The sequence below is a fragment of the Eupeodes corollae genome, chromosome 3, assembly GCF_945859685.1.
Source record: "Eupeodes corollae chromosome 3, idEupCoro1.1, whole genome shotgun sequence".
NCBI lineage: Eukaryota > Metazoa > Arthropoda > Insecta > Diptera > Syrphidae > Eupeodes > Eupeodes corollae.
The window spans coordinates 23,367,317-23,389,631 of record NC_079149.1 but is presented as its reverse complement, the minus strand read 5'-3'; the positions used below and the strand labels follow the sequence as shown (position 1 = coordinate 23,389,631).

General features: G+C 35.3%; 1 protein-coding gene across 2 annotated transcripts in view; it reads right to left on the bottom strand.

Annotated features, from left to right (window-relative positions):
* Nucleotides 1–15,657, bottom strand: part of LOC129950936 (uncharacterized) — a 35,508-nt gene extending 19,851 nt beyond the window's left edge. For both annotated transcript variants that reach the window (XM_056062898.1, XM_056062899.1), the window contains exons 1-2: nt 14,816–15,657; nt 14,482–14,749 (exon numbers count right to left, since the gene is read on the bottom strand). In XM_056062898.1, the coding sequence (XP_055918873.1) occupies nt 14,482–14,749; nt 14,816–14,861 (314 nt within the window). In that variant the 5' untranslated portion in view covers nt 14,862–15,657. The remainder of the gene's footprint in view (nt 1–14,481; nt 14,750–14,815) is intronic.
* Between the last annotated feature and the right edge of the window lie 6,658 nt (nt 15,658–22,315).

Below are 22,315 nucleotides of genomic sequence, written 5' to 3'. Positions count from 1 at the left end.
CAAGTCGAATTTTTCACTAGCAGGCAAAAAACGTTGGTTGTCATACTATGCCGGCCAATAGAATAGGTTCGCAACTTTAACAAGGGAAAAGGCTTTTTTCTCCAGTAAGAGCTTTGCAAAAAGCTTTTTTCTTTTGTATTCTGAAATCATTTCGCAGTGTCGATCTATTAACAAGAAAGAGACAAATTAAAATATGTCCTAACGGTGAATTGCAAGCACACTATGAAATGCAATTGAAAAAAAAGAGCATTTCTCACCGGTCAATAAAATAGGTTCATCTGCTTTAAAGTTAGTTCTGGTTCAGAATTTGTAAGTATCAGTGCGTGAAACTTTTACAAAGTGAAGTTAAATTATTCGAAATACAATTATAATAAAAAAATGGGACGAGCACAGTGACTTAATTCGGAAAAAAATGAAAAATATACTGTACGCAGAATAAAGTTTAAGGTCGCGTTTAATTGAAAAAAAAAATGCAAGATCGCAAAATGTTGTGAGCAACTTTTTGAAAAATAAAAAAAACTATGGAATGAATATGAAAGTACCCCCAAAAGTTACGTCACCTGCTGAAAAGAGATTATTTGCTCGACTGGCGCCTAATTCTTTTCAGTCAGCTTCTTAAGTAAGGACATCATCTCGAACAACAGCAAGCATTTCCACGGTCAAGCGCATGAAATTGAAGAAGAAATAAATAAAATAAAATTAGGTGTCGCAACAGTCCATGAAGAACCAGGGCCTAGTGACTTTCAACTATCAATCATTCCTGTGTGCGAGTAATGTTTTCAGAGATGGAAGGGACCTACAGTTTAGATGCCGAATCCGAACGGCTAATTTGAGAAAGCACTTTTCCTGACAAGAATTGCTCTTGGAGTATTTGTCAATTCCTCGCAAGAGGCAGTACCCGTGAAAAAAGTTAGGTGGCACAGGCAGGGATTGAACCCAAAACCCCTTGCATGACAGTTAAACGCACTAACCATCACGCTACGGGTACTTAAAACTGAAGAAGAAGCCTCTACTTCTCCCACAAAAAAAGGAAAAGCGGCTTAAATTCTGCAGGCGCTACATGCCATGGAAAAAACAGTGGCAGTTTTTCGTTTTCACGGATGATGGCCCGAGCGGATTTAATTTGTATTACCATGATCTACGAAAAGAAAAATTATTTTTGCCACGTGAAGGTGGTGTTATGGTTTGGAGTGCAATATCGTATTTACTATTGAGCTGGAATTTCCATCATCATGAATGATGGCAAATTCATACAAAATCATTCTTGAAAGGGCTTTTCCGAAATTCAGTGAAATTTTCGGACCCATTAAATGGATTGTTGGAACAGCCTTCCTACTCACCAGACGTACATATATATTTTTAAGAATATTTGCTGATGGCTCGTCCGTGATAAAGTACATGTATTGAAAATTTACCGAGAAAAAATATATTTTGAAAATGGTGTGAACCTATTGTACTGACCGGCAGTGTATGCCCATAACGCTCCGATTCATATGACCATAACGCTCCAATCACACCTCCAGTGACTTTTTGTGGAAGTAATGGCCTCCCTCAGAATCACCATTTATGTATTGGGTTTAAACAATTTGTATGCATTGTGCGATAGCTAAGAGATCCATTTTCATAAATGTCAAAATTGGTTTATCAACTTTGTTTGACAGATGTTGAATTGCAGCCCTATACTTTTGTGAATCTGTGCAAATAGTCTGCTTTCTTTCATTATTGATTTATTTTTAGACTTAAGATATTTTTGTTAAGAAACAAACAAAGTGGCTTTTTAAGCTAATCACGCATAAAAAGACTAAGAGAGGTTTTATAAACTGGTTCAATATTAATTTAATACATTTAATTAATTAATTCAATCCTAAATAAGCATTTAAATAATGCAAAAGGAACGCAAATTTTGATAATTTGAAATTTAAGTGCATAAATGAGGTGTATTTTGTTTTTTGTTTTTATCAAACTTAATGCAGTTAAATATAAACATTGGTAGGCATGTGTAAACTTTCTTTTACACATTTGAGTAAAATACCATATCCCAACAAAATACATTTATGATGGGCAAATTTGTATTTAAATAAAAAAAAAATTAATCTTTGTCAATGAAGTAAGATGCAATTAAATAAGAAAGTATATATTTACCAACAAAAATAATGAACGTATGTTTATTTTTCAGTTCATTGACCTACTTCAAAAAATAAAATGTTTGTCTTACGAAAAAATAAGAACTTTAAAGCAAAAGAAAAAATATTTTTACTTGAAGCAAAACTTGCACTTAACGATTTTGGTATTAAATTTAATCAGTTAAAAGTGATAATAATTTAAGTTCCGAAATACAAAACTTTCAAAAAAAATATATAGTTACTAATTAATTTTTCCACACGTATCTGAATTATTGAAATCTATGATTGGAATATTAAACAGATAAATAATAGAATTAAATTTAACTTCGAAGAACTAGTGTGAAGAATTGTTTTTTAATTCCTCTTCAGGAAGAACACATATCTACCTCTTCTTTTTAAGGAAATAATCGGGACGATTTCATAATGATTTAATCTTATTTTAGTTGCGGAATTAAAGGGTGGTTACATTATAAGGGCCGAAGTTGAATGTGATTACCCTACTTAACGACTGATTTTCTGCATTTCATTTGAGATTTTTCAATTTTAGACTAACTCAATCAGAACCATATTCATAATCCAACAACGCGTTAAAGTTATTAAGGCTTATTATGAAAGTGGGCACTCAAATCAAAGTACATATATGCACTTCGTGATTTTCGCGGTCAATTGAACTGACCAAATATGCGTAAAATCGGAAAAAAAACACTAAAAGAAAATTGGGCAAACTGGGTTTCAAGGAGATGTGAAAACACCAATGCTCGTACTTCAGAAAATATTGCTATTGTTCGCGATAATGTAGCTGCAGAGCCGTCGTCCTCAACTCGTAGTTGTGACCAATAATTGCACCTCTCACACTCGCTATTGATGAACATTGTGCATAAAGACTTGCATTTACACGCTTACAAAGTGGAATTGACTAAAGCCTCCTGAACTATTTAAGCGTCGTAAATGGCCCAATGGTAAAAATAGTGGCAAGAAATCCCAACAGTGGATGATCAATCATCTTCAATGATGAGGCACATTTTCTCCTCAGTGGATTCGTCAATAAGAACAATTACTGCATTTGGACGAATAATAAAAAGGTGACTGTCAAAAAACCATTGAACCCACAAATAGTGACTGTTTTGTGCGGTTTATGGGGTCGGGTCGTATTTAACCCAAAATGATGCTGCTGAGATGACAACGAACTTGTTTTTGCCCGAATTGAAAGAAATGGACGTGGACCAAATTTGGTTTTAACAGGACGATGTCACTTGCTACAGGACTAACTAAATTACCACCCTTTACAAAGATATCAATAAAATTACTAGCTATACAAAGAGATTAGGGATGTAAAACTGAGTTTAGTCAATTATTTCAACTTGTCATCAATTAAGTTTGGGCAAACGAAACCTCAATGATATTGGACACTTTTTGCTAACAAAATTCTACTTTAGAAACTTACGTAGGTACTTTTTTTAAAATTAATATAAATAAATCTTTAGAATAAAATTCTTTTGACCTCAAAATATCCATCAAAAGAATCCGTTTATAGTAAATTGTTCAAAATCTAGTACAATTATACAAAAAAAAAGTAAAACAAAATCTAATACTTTTCCTTGCTTGTCACTTTTGACATGTTCATAGTTTTTGCTTCCTTCTTATCTATCGATCTTTTGTTAAAGTATCACGCATTATCTCGATCTTAATCTTGTTAAATAAAAGTAATCTTTAAATATTATCAAAAGAGTATCATTTGAATTAAAATTAACATTAATGGTCCTTCGAGCCGGATTGTTCTTACCGCGAAATAATTATTTATATAATTTTTTTGAGAAAAAAGTGCAGTCCATAACCACAAACTAAATGTCTAATGCAACACAGTTGTCAGCCATTTTAGAACAGCAGTATGAGTTATTCGACACTATTAAAGAATCGCTCGATAAATTGGGTTCCAACCCAACAACCCAAAGAATAGAGTCTCGTAAAAATGCTCTCTGCGAAAATTGGACTTTATTCAAAGAAAGTCACCAAAGTGCCACATCCATCAAAGCATCACTGAAAGTTGAAACACGACAGAAATTCGAAGAGGAGAATTATTTTAAAAACAAAATGTATCGTAGCTGCGAAGAAAATTATCTAGATGCCATCGAACACATGTCTACGTTGAAAGATAAGTTATCAGAAGTTCCAAATCTAGATGGGAAAGCTCTTGCTGCTACGTCTGCCAAACCGCAGATTTTGGCAAATAACCACCAGCTACCAAAACTGCCTCTACCAGTTTTCAACGGCGAATTCTCTGAGTGGCCTTCATTTAAAGACTCCTTTATGGCAATCATCGGAGCTGATCCGTCGCTTACCTGTGTCACAAAGCTTCAATTTTTAAAAGGATGTCTCATAGGTAAGGCGGCATCACGTCTACATGGTGTATCAGTTACGGCATCAAACTTCCAAATCGCTTGGGATGACATGATCTCTTATTATGATAATAAAAGACTACATGTCGACGCAGCAGTTCAAGCTATTATTTCAGCCAAAGCTGTTAACGAGGAATCTTCTTCTAAATTGGAGACCTTGTTTAACGACATTAATAAAGCTTTGGGGTCGCTTGAAGGTCTTGGTCGTGATGTGAACCAGTGGAATGATGTACTTACACATATCGTTTCTCGTAAACTAGATGGTGCTTCTATTAAGGAATGGGAAAAGTCACTAGGACCTTCAACCGAGCCACCCACATGGGCGGCACTGAAAGAATTTATTTTAACCCGAATTCGATCACTTGAAGCCTTTGAACGCGCTACTTCATCGCAAAACAAATCCCAATCATCCAGCTCAAGGCAGCAAGTTAAGGCGAAAGCGCATCATGCAGCAGCGCAGCAAACAAAACAGGTATGTTTTAATTGTCAAGGCGAGCACTATATCTCTTCTTGTCCAGGTTTCTTATCAAAGACTCTAGCAAATCGCTTAGAGCTTATTAAACAATTAAAACTATGCTTCAACTGCCTCGGTCCTCACCAACTTAATACATGCTTTTCAAAACGGAGATGCCAAAAATGTGGACGACGTCACCATACAACCATACATCAAGAAAATACATTTATCAATTCAACTGTGGCATCTAATGAAGCTATTCCAAGCAACAGCATTAATTGTGTATCTGCCGTTTCTAGTGTCACCTGTACAACCAAGCTTCCCAGATCAACAACGCTTCTCGCCACTGCATTAGTGAAAGTAGTATCCAGTTTTGGAGAGTCATATCTTGTCCGAGCTTTCCTTGACCAGGGCTCCGAAGTTAACCTTGTATCAGAATACCTCATAAACCTTCTACAGCTACCTCGATCGTACACATCTTTATCTATAGTTGGTATTGGAGGTGATTCCTCCTCATCTCATCAATCAAAGGGTATGGTAACTATTAATCTGAAATCTTGCACAAGCGAATTCACTTGCAGTTTTAACGCATATATCTTATCAAAACTTACCAACCTTTTACCATCGGCTGTGTCCAAACATTCTGGCTGGGCACATTTGCAAAACATTGATCTAGCGGATCCGGAATATCACCAACCTGGTCGTGTAGACCTCATTCTTGGAGTAGAGATGTATGGACAAGTCCTGCAAAATGGACTTATCAAAGGACCTGAAGGCGCACCAATAGCACAACGTACATCTCTGGGGTGGATTATTTCAGGGTCATCAACGTCAATAGCCCCATCAGAAGCAAAATCGTTTCACTGCTGTACAGATGATCACCTAGATGACTTAGTGCAAAAGTTTTGGATGCAAGAAGAATCTTTTAAATCTTCTGTCGATACACTTACTCCAGAAGAAGAAGAATGCGAGCATATATTCCAATCCACACATTCTCGTGATGCCGTAGGGCGATTTATTGTACGTCTTCCTTTCAAATCCGTTCCAGCATCGTTCGGAGATTCGAGATCTCCAGCTTTAAAGTGTTTAAGCCGATTAAAAAACCGTTTTGTACAAAACACTGAATTTGCCACTGATTATTCTAACTTTATTACAGAGTATGAACAACTTGGACATATGCTACGAGTACCGACACAAACTCAAAACAATGATCAGATGTTTTATTTACCTCATCATGGTGTTCTTCGCAGTTGCAGCTCAACGACCAAATTAAGAGTCGTTTTTAACGGATCTCTGAAAACAGATAAGGGAAAATCTCTTAACGGTTTCCTACACGAAGGTAAAAAACTGCAAGTAGATCTTCCTGATGTTCTGACCAGGTGGCGAGTTAATGAGTTTGCCTACTGTGCTGATGTAAAAAAAATGTTTCGGCAAATCAAAGTGCACCCGGACGACTGGAATTACCAACATATTTTATGGACTGAAGGTTCTAACATTCAAGAATTTGTACTTACCACAGTCACATACGGAACCAAATCAGCTCCATTTTTAGCAAACAGGGTCCTACATCAGTTAGCCGAGGATGAAAGTTATCGATTTGCAGACGTCAAAGATGTTATAAAAAAAAATACTTACGTAGATGATGTGTACGATGGAGCAGCTACAGTACAAGAAGGTAAGAATCGAATTTCTCAAATTACTCATCTCGATCCCTTGGGTTGGCTTTCTCCTATCGTGGTTAAGGCCAAGTTGTTTATACAAGAACTATGGCTTGCAGGCTTTGAATGGGATCAACCAATATCTAAATCATTTGAAAGTCGATGGAAAAGTTACATCAACCAGCTCAGTGATCTCTACATGATATCTGTGCCCCGATGGCTTGGAATAACTCCTTGTTCTTTATCAATCGAACTGCATGGGTTTTCCGATGCCTCACAACTAGCTCTTGGAGCTGTCGTTTATATTCGTGTGGTAAAAGAAAATGAAACGAATATTACAATCTTATCATCAAAAACAAAGGTAGCTCCAACTAAGCGCTCTGAAAAGTCTTTAAAACGGCCAAGATCTGTTCGAGTCACAATTCCGCGGCTGGAATTGACTGCAGCGTTAATGCTTACGAAACTGGTGAAGCACGTAGTCTATGTTCTTGATTTACATGCAGCTCCCATTCACCTCTGGACTGACTCCAGTACTGCGCTTTATTGGATTCAAGGTGAGCCATCGAGATGGAAAGATTTTGTCCGAAATCGAGTCACCCAAATCCAAGAGATATTGCCGAAAGCAAATTGGCATCACATTTCAGGTGAGCACAACCCCGCAGACCTCCCATCTAGAGGAGTTTCACCACGCCAGTTAGCTGAAAGCGATCTTTGGTGGAAAGGTCCACGGTGGCTTCAGCTTACTTCAGATAAGTGGCCAAACCTAATCCCAGCTCCAGATTCTAACGTAGATCATGAAGAACGTCATACACTAGTAGCTACAACAATTCATTTTAAAAATAGACAAACATGGGATCTTCTCCTACGGTATTCATCTTTGTCGAGACTTTTGCGAATCACTGCATGGTGCAAACGTGCTATTTTATGAAATAAAATGCGAGTCTTATTGCGAAAAGCCACTAATAAATCAACTCCAAGTTCATTCACGTCTGGGGAAATTGAAAATGCAAAATTAACCCTTAGTACATCAACTAATGAATGCCCTTTAACACCATTAGAGATTGAAACAGCAAAATCATTTTGGATACGCAAAATACAACTTTTATATTTTAAAACTGAAATTAATCAACTTTCTATTTTAGAACCTGTTACACGCAATAGCCCTCTTCATCGGCTTACGCCATTTCTTGACTCACAAGGAGTTCTGCGAATTGGTGGGCGGCTTCGGAATGCACAAATAGACCCAGACATGAAACATCCTATCATATTACCGAAAGATTCAACCTTCACCAAGCTTGTTTTGGACCATACTCATCAAGCAACTCTTCATGGTGGTGTGCAGTTGATGCTTGCAACATTGCGAAGAACATACTGGATTCTGGGAGGACGTAGTTACGTGCGCTCATTTGTACATAAATGTGTCGTGTGCTCGTCATCGAGCCGCAACTTCAAAGCAACTCATGGGTCAACTTCCTTTCAATCGTACCATTCCTTCTCGCCCATTCTTACATTCCGGTGTGGATTATGCCGGGCCCTTTATTTTAAAAACTTGGAGAGGAAGAGCAGCAAAAACCTATAAGGGTTATCTAATCGTATTTGTTTGTTTCTCATCGTCAGCTGTTCATCTGGAAATAGCGACAGACTATTCATCGGAAGGTTTTCTAGCAGCCTACAAAAGGTTTGTAGGTCGTCGAGGTATTTGTGCTTCTTTAACAAGCGATTGCGGTACAAATTTAACAGGCGCTGACGCCGAACTAAGAAAACTTTTTAGGGCTGCTTCGAAGGAAAGCGAACATATAATAAATGTACTAGCTAATGATGGAACTAAATGGCAGTTTAATCCTCCAGCGACACCTCATTTTGGCGGAAAATGGGAAGCGGCTGTCAAGTCCGCAAAATTCCATATCAAGCGAACAATTGGTGAGTCTCGTTTAACATATGAAGAATTTTCTACCTTATTAGTACAGATAGAAGCAGTCCTAAATTCTCGACCAATTTGTCCACTTTCTGATGACTCTGAAGACCTCGAAGCATTAACCCCAGGTCATTTCATTATTGGACATGCAATCAGTACCGTACCGGAACCCTCATTACTCTATGTTCCAGAATCAAGGCTGTCACGTTATCAACATTTAAGACAAATGTTAGAACGATTTTGGCAGAGGTGGTCAATCCAATATTTACAGCGTCTTCAAGAATTTGCAAAATGGCATGAAGCTGTGCCATCTCTGAAAGTAGGAACACTTGTTTTAGTCTTAGACGAGCGGTATCCTCCAACAAAATGGCCACTTGCCCGAGTAATCGAAACTCATCCAGGGTTGGATGGACTCGTAAGAGTCGTCACCATCAAGACTCAATCATCAACATTGAAGCGACCCGTTGTCAAGCTTTGTCCCTTACCAGTCTACACAGAAGATCAATCAGAGGTTCAACGTTCTGATGGAGACGTTGAGGTGGGCGGAATGTTCAAAATCTAGTACAATTATACAAAAAAAAAGTAAAACAAAATCTAATACTTTTCCTTGCTTGTCACTTTTGACATGTTCATAGTTTTTGCTTCCTTCTTATCTATCGATCTTTTGTTAAAGTATCACGCATTATCTCGATCTTAATCTTGTTAAATAAAAGTAATCTTTAAATATTATCAAAAGAGTATCATTTGAATTAAAATTAACATAAATCGAATACACCAAATTAAACAGTTCTTTGAAACGGGCTTTCATCATTGTCTCTTTATCTCAAACGCAAAATGTCACTTTAACCTGTTTTGATTTTTGTTAGCCAAATATACATACATACCTTAAAATAATTAATTTTTCCACGTGCATTAGAATTATTAAAATCTGTGATATGAATATTAATAGATAAAATAATAAATTAAACCTAACTCCACCTGAAAATTAAAATTTTGGTAGGACCAAGTTCGACTAATTTATTTTTACTTCCTCTTCACAAAGTATTTAAACTCATAACTTTTTTTATGTAAATAAACGAGATGATTACACAATTAAATCTCTACTTAGTAGGAGTAGGCTTGAAGTCAATTGACTCAAAGTCTCTTTCACCCTATAAAGTCTTTTAAGTGACTTAAAAGTCAGTTTTTAAAGTCAGTAAGTCATTTAAATGCAGTCTTTTGATTTAAATCAATTGTTTTGACGTTAGGAATTTGATGTTGGTGAACATAATAAAAATATGTGTATTTGGAGACAAATTTATTAAAAATTCAAACACAAATATCACCATTTAACATTAAGTCTAATTGATTTTCAAAATTAATTGTAAGACATGACTTTTTCAGAAGAAAAGACCACAAAGCCTAAAATCAATGGTCACATTCACAAAGCTATTGGCTACGTAGTCAAGGGTTTCTGATTGGCTAAATCTAACTACAAAAGTAGTTGAAATTTCCCCTCCGACGTAGTGTAAAAAAAAACGGCTACAAAGTTAGTGGAGAATGATTTTGAGGTTCAACAATCAGCTGCTCGGTAAACCACACGAATTCAAAATGAAATAAATCGTTCAGTATTTAAATATTAATATACATAAATCATTAAAATTGTGTCTTAAATTTGATTTTATTGAATTTAAAAACACGGAAGATAAGTTAAAGTTATCAAATCAAAAATGTTTCTTATTTTATATATTTGCATTTGTCAATAATATGACAGTTCCAGATTGACTAGCTTTGTAGTGTAGTTTTGCATTCACAAAGCTTGTTGAACTTTGACTACGTAGCCACTAGCTTTGTAAATGCGACCAATGTCATATTCTGAAAAAATTTGTGTCTATTTTGGAGACTACGACGTTTTTAGTTTAAAACTGTATCGCCCAATCGAAAGTATATAAAATGAAAAAATGTCTTATCGCCTAAAAACTCGAAACGTCAAAAAACGTAACAAATATGCTTGGCCTTATTTCACTTTCTGAAAGCGATTTAAGGCCAATTTGCAAAGTTAAAAAGAACGTTATGGTTTACATACGTCATTGCTAGCACCCAGCATTATAGTGCATAAACAGTGAAAAACGTATGGGGGCTATGCTGTCCCCCTGCAACCTCCCTGCTTAGGTTTGTGAGGTTTTCTTAGTGATATTTTTTTAGAAGTTTCTCTTTTTGGTCTTTATTTTTCATTTTGTAATTTGGGTTACATATCGTGGGGTGATAAGATATAATGCCCAAAATAAACGTCACAAATCTCAACTTCTAATGTCATAACACCAATGACAACAAACAATTTTGGCGTTCTTTTATTTAAATATTATTTGGGCGACATTTCCTTTAAGGTTTTCGGCGATTTTCTTAACTTTTTGGGCTTTGTGACCAAACAAAATTGCATCCACTCGCAAATAAGTAACACATAATGAATTTGTTCTAAATTTGTATTATCTTGAATCCTTATTTTCTTGTTAGTCTAAAATTTCATTATTTTTTAATATAGAACTTTTTAATTAGTGAACTAATAAAATTTTTCTACATGTTTTATGTTATTGATAGAATAATATTTATGCTCGTAATATATTTTTGTATTATTAATTAAATATTGCTTCAAATTAAGACAATTTTATTAGCGTATAATACTAAACTATGTAAGTAAAGATTTCATAAAATAAAGTAATAAACATTTTAAAAATAGCATATTGACTTAATTTAATGAATTTAATAATTCAATAATTAAATTGACTAAATTCTCCGACAAAGCAAATTCATATTTATTTAAGATAAAACTTTTTACAATTAAGGTTAAATGAATATTCTTATTGTGTCGTATACAAAAAGTCATAACAGAAATTTAAAGTGACATGGATAGCTGTAATAAATCTAATATGATGTGTTACTATAAATTTCGATTAAAATTATTACACCCTTCACTTTGTTTATCTTTTAAGTTTGTTGATGTGCTGTCTTCATATTATAATCCATATACAGAGAAAAAAAAAAATATAAACCCTTTAATGTACTCTTAGTTCCCTAAAATAGAATGACAGAGTAGCAGAAAAAATAAAATGTCACTACGATCTTCGAATGTTACTAAAATATCAGATCTGTCAATAAAAAAAATTTCCAAAATTCTTTGACAAATATTTTTGTTTGTAATAATGAAATTGTCATCTTGTGCCAGATAAAACTTTTAGAAATTGACAATTTCTTCACTTCGTTTCTAACTAGATCTTGAACTGTCAAACTCAAATTTGTATTTGTTTTCTGTTCAGTGCGTACGCAGCTTTAGGGTTGTGTTACTTCATTCGTCGAGAATGTGATTTGTGAAAGTTCTGAGCGCTGGTAACGGGCTCGGAGAAAAATGATTATGCGTTAAGGGCCTTGCACATGAGAGCGAACAACTAATGAACGAATTGACGAACAAACATGATTTTACACATCTCAAAAAGTCAATTTCAAACAAAAACACATGTTAATCATAAGAAACCAATTGACACTTATGTTGGGATGATAAAATGTGCATTTTGTTCTCTAAAACAAAACAATTTGGTAGTAACAAATTGCAGTGTGGTTGCTACGAACTGTCAAACTCTATTCGCGTTCCACATACCATCCACATTGAAACGAATCAATTGTTCGCGCTCAACTTAACCTCAAAATTATGCCACTCTTGTTTTGTTTCTTGAAAAGGGTAATTTTAAATTGACAATTTGTCTACGAATAAAAAATAAAGCAAGAAAAGTCAAAATATGCGAACATCCACAGTTCGCAATTCGTATAGCACATGTATGCAAGATGCTTTTAGAGCAAAACACTAAATGCATTAAATATTAGACGTGTTCGTACACAAGCGGATAAATAAATAACAAATAAATCTCAAAACAAATAAGAATGACGGAGGATTTCCATATTTTCGATTTTCAGGAAATTTTGGCTTTGGTCAGAAGCCACAAATGTCAATTTGTTACTACTAATTGCTCAGACTGCATTCTTCTTTCTATAGGCGTTTTTCTTTTTAAACTCAGAGGAGAGAAATGAGCTGTCAGATTTGTGTTTCTTTTTTTGCTCTGAGAGCGTTAAGTTTGTCTTTCTTTTTTTATCAGAGTTAGCTCGGAGCGACCTCTATGAGCTCTGAATAAAATCACCGAACAAATGGACTAAAAAACTAAAAGTGTCAAACTTTACGTTTGTTTCGTGTGGTATTGAAAGATTGTAAATTCTTAAGCTATTGACAGTTCAGTTTATTTCAGAGTGTTTCATATATAAGTTGGAGAGTGCAGATCAAACTCTGCTCGGATCGTACTCAATGTGCTTAAGCTTTGCTCAATGCTTTGCTTGGAGCTTAAAAAGAAAAATGCCTTATATATTTATCAGAGCAGTTCAGTTATTCTCCACAATAAACAACATCGAATCAACAACTGTCAACCTTGTGAACAGACCTATTTTCATTAATAGATATTTGGCTATTATTAAGCCTCTGGCAGATCTGACAATCGTTTATACTCAGCTTTAGTTAAAACTTAATTTGTTTAAATTGTTTCAAATGCAATTGGGCACATTCATAGATGTTTGCTAAACTCTTGCTAAGTTGTTATTAATCAAGTCCAGAGTTTAGGCTTTTTATAAATAAATTTAAACATAAGTTTAGGGCTTAATTTGTGGTTTAACGACGAATTAAGCGACAAGAATTTTTAAGAATGATAACGTTTGGATAAAAATTTTAATGTTACTATTATATTATACATCTAATTTGAGGAATGACAGCACAAAATAACAAGTTTGAAAATATAACAGTATTTTTTTGCTTTTACCTGTCATTTGAAGTATAATTGTAGTAGAATAAAACCTTAAACTGGGTTTTACTAAACACATAAGGAAAATTGACTATAAATAAGAGCTGTGTTTATTTAATCAACAAGCCTTAAACTATGGATCAAGAAATCACGACTTTAGTAATTCTCTATGAATACGCCCCAATCAGTTTATTTTTGAGAACAAATTTTCTACAATTTTAAAAATTTCCTTATTCCCGTTGAATACTACAATTTTAGCATCTACTGATCTCAAAAATCAAAATTTAAAGATTACAAATTTATTCCACAGTCATTTTTCGCTGCTCTCGGAAAGATATTATTTTGGGATCTTAACGATATCAAAATGTGTTCAGAATATTTGGAGCCATAAACTATCATATTCATTTGTGGTATCTTATAATTTAAATGAATATTTTGTGTTCAAATAGAAGTTTAGACAATTAGCTATTACATCGAGTGGAAAAAAAAAACTTAAAAAACGTTGACATTGCCGTCGGTAAAAGGAGAATATACAAAATAAGTCATTATAAACCAATATTTCGAGTAGATTTATTTGAAGAATTATATTTCCTAGTTGACTTTGATTTTAATAAATTTCAAATAAAAATGTAACACCTGTCTTAACGTAATACAGTATACAGTATACAATACCAATACAGTGTGTTTCATTAAGAGATTTCATTCTTTTGCTATCAGTGACTTTAAAATGTTCATTATTTTTGTTTGTATATAATTCTAACAAATTCAACGATACACGAGTTCATTTTTTAGAAATGGCATAGTTTCAACAACTCCCCTGATACCAGGCTATTTAAAATCAAATCTATTATTGGAAAAACATATAAATTATATATTTTATGGTCTCTTAAATTAAACAAACAAAAACCACTATTTAAACTTGACCAATATAAGGAAGTACATGTGTCGCCCATTAAATCGCTAATATATATGCATACATTTTAGAATTATCATTCAAATACTAAAACACATAAATTTGAAATATTAAGCTTTAAGTAAGATTCCCCATTATTTGTTATGCAAGCAATAAACTACATATATTTAAAAGCCTTTTAGTCAAATGTCAATTTTGCATAACTTACCGTTGTTTGACAATTTTCGGTACAGGATATGGCCTAGGATAATTTTGTGATGTAACATTTTGTAATCCAGAAATTTCATTCAATGGAACGCCGACGGTATTATCACTATTTCTGCCACCATTCACAATAGCAAATGATTTCTCAGATCTTAGATATTTATCTAAAGTGCTTAGTTGAGGACGTTGCACATCAGTTAATTTCGTCGTCGTCGTCACCGTCACTGTCGTCGTATTTGACGTTAGATTGGTTAAACAATTTACCAACGACACTATAAGCAAACAAAGAAACAAATTAACAACACATTTTATAGCAGCAAAAGACATTTTAAACTAACCGCAAAAAATGAAAACAACACACCACACTACTCGAAAGGTGTACATTTTAACGTCGGAACTTCTCTTTTTGTTATTAATTACTTTGACTGGTTGGAACTTAAAAGAAGTCAAAGAAATGCAGAAAACAATTGCGAACTTTAGTGGCACAGCTGATTAAATTCAAAATCTTTCACTTTTCACACTGTTTGTTTTTTTTTCTTAAAAGGTTTCATAAAGTCCAAAAAGTCGTTTAATATTCCGGTCTTGCGACAAAGCTTAACTGCGCGTATCTATCTAGTATCTTCAGCAGGTTGTATCGGTTGCTTTTCGAAACACTGCTTAATTCGCGATGGTTAATAGGTAACTGATTTTTTCCGACCAGCTAAAAGATACTCTCGTCTTCTCGTTGAAAGAGTGTCTCATGCGTTTTGCCAATTACAAACCGATTATTTTTATACACAAGAAAAAATAAACATTGTTTTTAAATAATGATAAGATACCGGGGAATGTACTACAGGTACACTCTTCACATATCTTAAAACAATTTATTGTGAAGCGTATAATATCCACTTCACGAATGTCTCTGACTCAAATGTTACACCACCACGACTAGCGACGATACAATAAGCATTTTATTAACAACTTTTTGTTGTCTACATTATTTTATGATGATGATGAATGATGGCCTGATTTATTAAAAATTGAAATCCAAAACCACATAATTAAAAAAAAAACATACAAACTTAAATCAAAATAAAGATTTCGATTTGATTAAATTTTAATTTGATAGAAGAACATTAAATATTGAGTAATGCTTTAAATTTTGTGTAGAAGATAATCAAAACAATCGACCGTTTTAGGCAGGTACTACAGTGATACTAAAAGTTATTGGATAAAAGTTAAACAGCTGGTTTGAATGATACTAGAGTTCAGGTACAGAATATTTTCAACGTGGAACAGTGGGGTATACATTTCAATTTTTGTAATAATAATATTTTTGTATTTTTAAAAAAGATAGTTTTGTTTTCAGGAAATACATATTTTTTGCTAATTTCATAAAAGGCACAATTTAAATATTGATAGTTAATAATAATAATTGACAAAACAAAAACATATCAAAAATTATGATTGCATTTGGTATTGATAAATCTGATATCCACAAAATAAACGCAAATGATTTAGTTATTTCGCTAAGCTTTCTTTTTTATAAAAAACACACACTTAAGTAGATATTACTATCGTTATTATGTAAAATATATAATCAAACACGACGTTTGAGTTTTTAAAAAAATTAGGTCTTTTTCTATCGGATCTTACTGAACACTAAAATTACAATATCAAAAATTAACTTAATCAAATTTGCAACATAAACATATTTTTATATAAACTTGATTTCTGTGGGAATCAAGTGAAATATGATATTAATCGTAATAACAAATGTTAATACACTTTTGGTTCTATGGGAATGGAAAAATGAAATGTAATTGGATATTAAATAAAATAAGCTGCATCAACAAAAATGTTAATGAACTTTTGGTACGGGAATAGGAAGTGAGAATATGGATTGGGAATGAGAATGAGCGGGATATGTAACCTGTAGAGGCATTGTGTGAGCACTAGGAAGAGGAGAGAGGGTTTAAAAGGAGATGTCGCTGCACATTGGTTTTGAATTCCTGAATGTTGCAATGACTAGGAAAGGCAGAGTGTGAAAAGGAATTTCACATTCGCGTAGTACGGTTAAAGAACAAATCTCTGTATTTGAGATTTCGGCCGAAGTTGGATTCGAGGGTATACTGATGAGCATTACTAGAAACGCGAGTATTACGGTTGAGCTGTTCAAGGGGAGGAATACTTACTTACTTACCAACTTACTTAAGGTGGCGCTACAGTCCGGGGCGGACCTGGGCCTCAACCAACATGCGTCTCCAGCCAGCTCGGTCTCTAGGTAGCTGTCTCCAGTTTCGCACGCCAAGTTGGTTGCGGTCCTCTCCAACCTGGGTGCGCCCCCTGAGTCGCGGTCTTCCTCTACTGCGCCGTTCCTCAGGATTGGATTCGAAGACCTTCAGGGCTGGAGCGTTGGTGTCCATTCGCTCTACATGACCAAGCCATCTAAGCTGTTGGACTTTAATTCTGCTAACTAGGTCAGTGTCGCTGTACAGCCCGTACAGTTCGTCGTTATATCTTCTCCTCCATTCTCCATCTATGCGTACGGGACCGAAAATCACCCGAAGAATTTTTCTCTCGAAGCATCCTTAGACACTCTCATCTTTCTTTGATAGGGTCCAGGCCTCATCGCCATAAATGAGAACCGGGATGATGAGTGTCTTATAGATGGTGATTTTAGATGCTCGAGAGAGGAGTTTACTTCTCAATTGCCTTCTAAGTCCAAAGAAGCAGTGATTTGCAAGAGTTATTCTTCGTTTGATTTCAGCGCTGGTGTCGTTGTCTGCATTAATAGCGGTGCCTAGGTAGACAAATTCCTTAATTACCTCAAAGTTATAGCTGTCCATGGTGAAGCTTTGTCCAAGACATCGTTGTTCAATGTCCTTTTTTGATGACAGTGTTGACGGTTGAGTTTTTGCACAATTCTTTCCAGAACGATATTGAAGAAGTCGCATGCCAGTGCATTGCCTTGCCTAAAACCTTTTTTGACATCAAATGCATCGGTAAGATCTTTTCCGACCTTGATAGAGCAGCGTGCATTCTCCATCGTCAATCTGCACAAACGGATAAGTTTGACAGGGATGCCAAAACTAGACATTGCTCGGTAGAGCTCTTCCCTATAGATGCTGTCGTACGCGGCTTTAAAACCGATAAAGAGATGGTGGGTATCGATTTGAAGCTCCTGGATTTTTTCCAAGATCTGCCGTAGTGTGAATATTTGGTCGATAGTGGACTTTCAGACTTTCCTGGTCTGAACCCACACTGATAATGACCTATCAGGTTGTTCACGAACGGCTTCAAACGTTCACATTATACGGAAGAGAGGATCTTATATGCAATGTTAAGGAGACTGATGCCTCTGTAGTTGATGCAATTAAGAGGGTCTCCTTTCTTAAGTACTGGGAAAACTATGCTAAGATTCCACTCATGGGGAATGCTTTGTTACAACCATATTTTGGAGATCAGTTGGTGCATACTCCATACCAAGTCATCGCCTGCTGCTTTGAATAGATCGGCAGCGATGCGTTCAGCTCCAGCAGCTTTGTTTGACTTAAGTTTAGATATAGCTATCTTCACATCGTCAAGGTCGGGTAGGCGAAATTGTTGATCTGCGTCGCCGAGGTTGAGTGGTTCTATCTCCCTTACAGCGGAATTTGGTTCGTCATCGCTGTTATATAATTTGGAGAAGTGTTCTTTCCATATTCTCAGCATCGACTGCAGGCTTTGGTTCGTGGCTGGTACCCTTGGGAGGTTTTATTTACCTTTTGTTAAAATTTACGAACCTCATTGCTGTTGTAACATCCCTCTATCTCCTCGATCGCGCGCTTCTCATGCTCTCTTTTTTTCATCTAAGAAGCCGGTGTTCCTCTCTCCTCTTCTGCTCGTAGAGCGCGCGAGCAGCTCTAGTCCTTTTGAGCAGCGCCGTTTTGTATGCCTTTTGTTTCGCTGCGTGCGCTTGCCGGCATTCGTCGTCAAACCAGGGGTTTTGCTGTGGTGGCTGCATAAAACCTAGCACTTCAGAGGCGGCATCTCTGATGGCTGCAAGGCAATGTTGCCACTGGTTTTCAATGCTTAACGCAGGCAGCATAGGACTCCTTAAGAGGTTATTAGAGACTCGATCGAAAAAGGACATGGCAGTCTCTTGCGATTGTAGCCGTCTAACGTTGAATCTTCTCACAGTACTTCCTTGTTTTGGCTTGGATCGGGATATCCGTAGCCGTACCTTGGCTACAACGAGGTAGTGGTCCGAATCAATGTTGGCCCCTCGGAATGATCGGACATCCTGTATACTGGATAAGTGTCGCTCGTCGATCGCAATGTGGTCAATCTGGTTGACGGTTAATTGATCAGGAGATTTCCATGTCCCCTTGTGGATATTAAGATGCGAGAACTGCGTACTAGCTACCAGAACGTCTCGCCCCGTAGCAAAATCGACCAGCCTGAATCCGTTGTCGGAGGTAGTGTCGTGCAGGCTGTATCTCCCGATTATGCCACCAAAGATGTCTTCTCTTCCTAGCTTGGCATTAAAATCACCTAAGACAATTTTAATGTCATAGCCAGGGCACTGCTCATATGTCTTGTCCAAAAGCTCGAAGAATATGTCTTTGGTGTCTTCATCTTTCTCCTCTGTTGGGGCATGCGCGCATATTAGGCTTATGTTGATGAATTTAGCCTTGATGCGGATTGTCGTGATGCGCTCGCTCACACTGTTGAAACTCAAGACTTTTTGCCTGAGCCTAGTTCCAACAACAAAACCACACCCAAATAGACGCTGTCTTTGTGCTCGGTAGCAGTCGCCGTAGTAGATATCGCAGTCTTTTAGTTTGCGTTTGCCCGGTCCATCCCATCGCACTTTTAGGATGGCGGTAATATCTGCTTTGCAGCAGTTTAGGGCTTCCACTAATTGTTCGGCTGCACGTGGTCTATTAAGGGACCTAACATTCCACGTACATATCCGCAGTTTGTTGTCCTTATTTCGTTTGCGTGGGTTGTCAACAGTGAATCCGTCCGTATCCGAGGCTTGTTGGTGCTTCGAAACTAAAGGTAGTTTTTACGTGGCCAGGAAGTCACCCCGACGGCACAACCCCCAACCTGGAGGGCCAGGTCCTTAGTATAACTCCACGGAAGGGAAGCCGGATAAACCGCTCCTTACAGGCCTGGGCTCCGAACATGTCGAAGAAGCCCTATAAGGTGTTCACTAAGTAGTTCAACCTTACTGGAACTGTAGATGCCACCGTTAAATCCATCTCGAGAATTCCTCCGCTGCCGGATAAGGAGAGGTGCCTTAGTGGAAACATCTCTCTCGTTTGCTGCCCCCAACAACTTTCCACTGGGGTTGGAACCCAGTCTCCAGTTGAGGTACTAGGCACCCGATGTTCACCGCGGGGAAGTGAGAGTAGGAGTTCATAGACAGAGGTGGGTTTTGAGAAAAACCTGTGGACGCTTGTGTCCTCTTGAATGCACATGTCTACCTTTAGTCAATTCAACCATAATTAGCGTTCTTCTAGGAATTATCATCAGTTTACCTTTGGGCCCCATTTCGGAAGTATAGAAATTTGTTCTTTAGCCAAACTTCACGAATGTGAATCATTTTACCATGCCCAATATTTCCCATTCATTGCAATGTGCAGATATTCAAAAGCAATTGGCATCTGTATCGTCTTTCTAATCATATCGTTTCGTAATCATTGTAAGGGTATTCATTATCCTTTAAGTGCGCGAATATTGATTAGAACACTTTTTCTTAAGCTGTCATTTTTTAATGATTAAAACTTAAAAGTATTGACATTCTTTTCTTATTTACAAAAAAGAAATCTTTTTATTCAGCAAGAATCTAAACCTCACAAAGCATTCCTGGCAACATTAGTCATGGAAAATGTTATGTAAGGGATATGGTGAAAATTTTTGTTAGCAAATTAATTGAGCTTTGATAATAAGTTAGATATTTTATTGTCATGGGTCAGTTTCTAAATTTGTCAAAATGTCGGGTTGATAGTTTTTTAATTCTTTAATTGATGATTTCATATTTTTGTTGAATGTATGCATATGAAATATTTTCTATTTAAGTAATTTCTTTAACTTTTAAATTTAGTTAATAGAATTTTGTCTGTTTCATTTAGCCTCAGCACCACTGTATACTGGATTAGTTCGAAATATTTACTTATTTATTATTATCAATTTTATTGTAAATAAATACAATTTGACAGATGAAAATGTTTGATATTGTTTATATTGATTTTATTGTTAAACACCTCATTATATTGTTATGATAGGTAAGAAATGCAAGAACAATTTTAGCCGGATGGTACTTTATCTAAAATTAATTATTTTTTTAACCTTTATTTTATTTCTTTTTCTTCTTATCAATTTTTTAAATTATTATTTTGGAATTTGGAACCATATGTTCAATGTGACGAAAATGATTACTCTTACCGCTTTTTTTACTTTTTCGGTCGATAATTGTATCTTATTTCCATATAAATAGACATTGATCTAAAGCTTAGGGCAGATGGTTATCAAAACTTTTGTTATTGTCAGATTTGTCAATAAAAAAATTGTTGGAAATGTCTTAAGCTCGTGTAAACTTTCTGAGAATTTTCTCAATCAGATTGACAGAGCAGGATAATGAAATATAAACACAATTCAATAATTATCTCACCTAGCAATTGAATTAGTTTTTCTTTTCTTAATTTTAAAATTGGGCGATAAGGAGTTCTTGAATAATTGAGTAATAAAAATTCAATTTTTAGATTTCTGACAGCAAAAAGGAGACATTTTGTTTATATTTCTGAGAATACAGAAATCTCTGAAATGTTATGGTGTTTTTCATGGGTAAATTTAGATTTCCTGATAAAATTGATTTTTGTTCGTGGTGCATGTTTTTTTTAAATCATTCAAGGCTGTCAAATCTCCAGCTAAATGTTTTTTTTTTAAATTGGAATACAATCTAAAAAAAAGGGAACATTGTTTTGACATTTCTATATCAAGAATAAATTAATTTATTTTACCCATGAAAACCTCCATTAGACATATAAACTGGCCTTATAGTTCAAGAAAATTGTAAGATCTGCCAACCGTGTAAACACATCATTATTATCTGTCATCATATTCATGTTAGAATACTCTTGTCAAGGGTGAATTTTTTGCATATGGTGCCTTATTTGAAGAAATTTAGTAATATATAGCAAGCTGCAAAGAAAAACGGCCTTCTCGGCCTTAATTTAAGTAATGCTGGTTTCCAATGCACTATACTAAACGTAAATTATATTGATTCACTAACCTTCGACATCCATAACACTTCAACACTCATCAATTTTCTTCACAATTTTTCCGATGCCTTACGTAGTGGCTTTATTAGTACGACCGTAATTATCAAAAGTTAGATACGTTTTAATAAAAACACTATAAGCATTTTACGATTTTTAAACAATCCATTATTAGAAATGACAAACATTCAGCTTCAATTTGACATGTATCAAAGGCTACTAACTTGAAACTTCGAATGAACCACCCTATATTAATCTTTTTGTGTTTACCGTCATTTTCTGCGTAGTCCCAAAAAATGCCTACCGAATTTATGTTTATTCATAATTCATTCACAAATTAACAAATCACTTTAATTTTATCAATTAAATAACAGTTACAGATTTAAATAAAATTCAACTTAATTATACCAATTATTACCAAAATCAATTAAATTCTGAAATCAAAACAAAAGTCCTCAACCCTTTACCATAACCGAACATTAGATAATTATCATCCCTTTTTACATAAACTTTATTAATCGAATAAAAAGAAAATAAATGTTTAAAGTATTGACAGTTTTCTTCTTGATTTTCTCCGAAGCAGTGGATTTT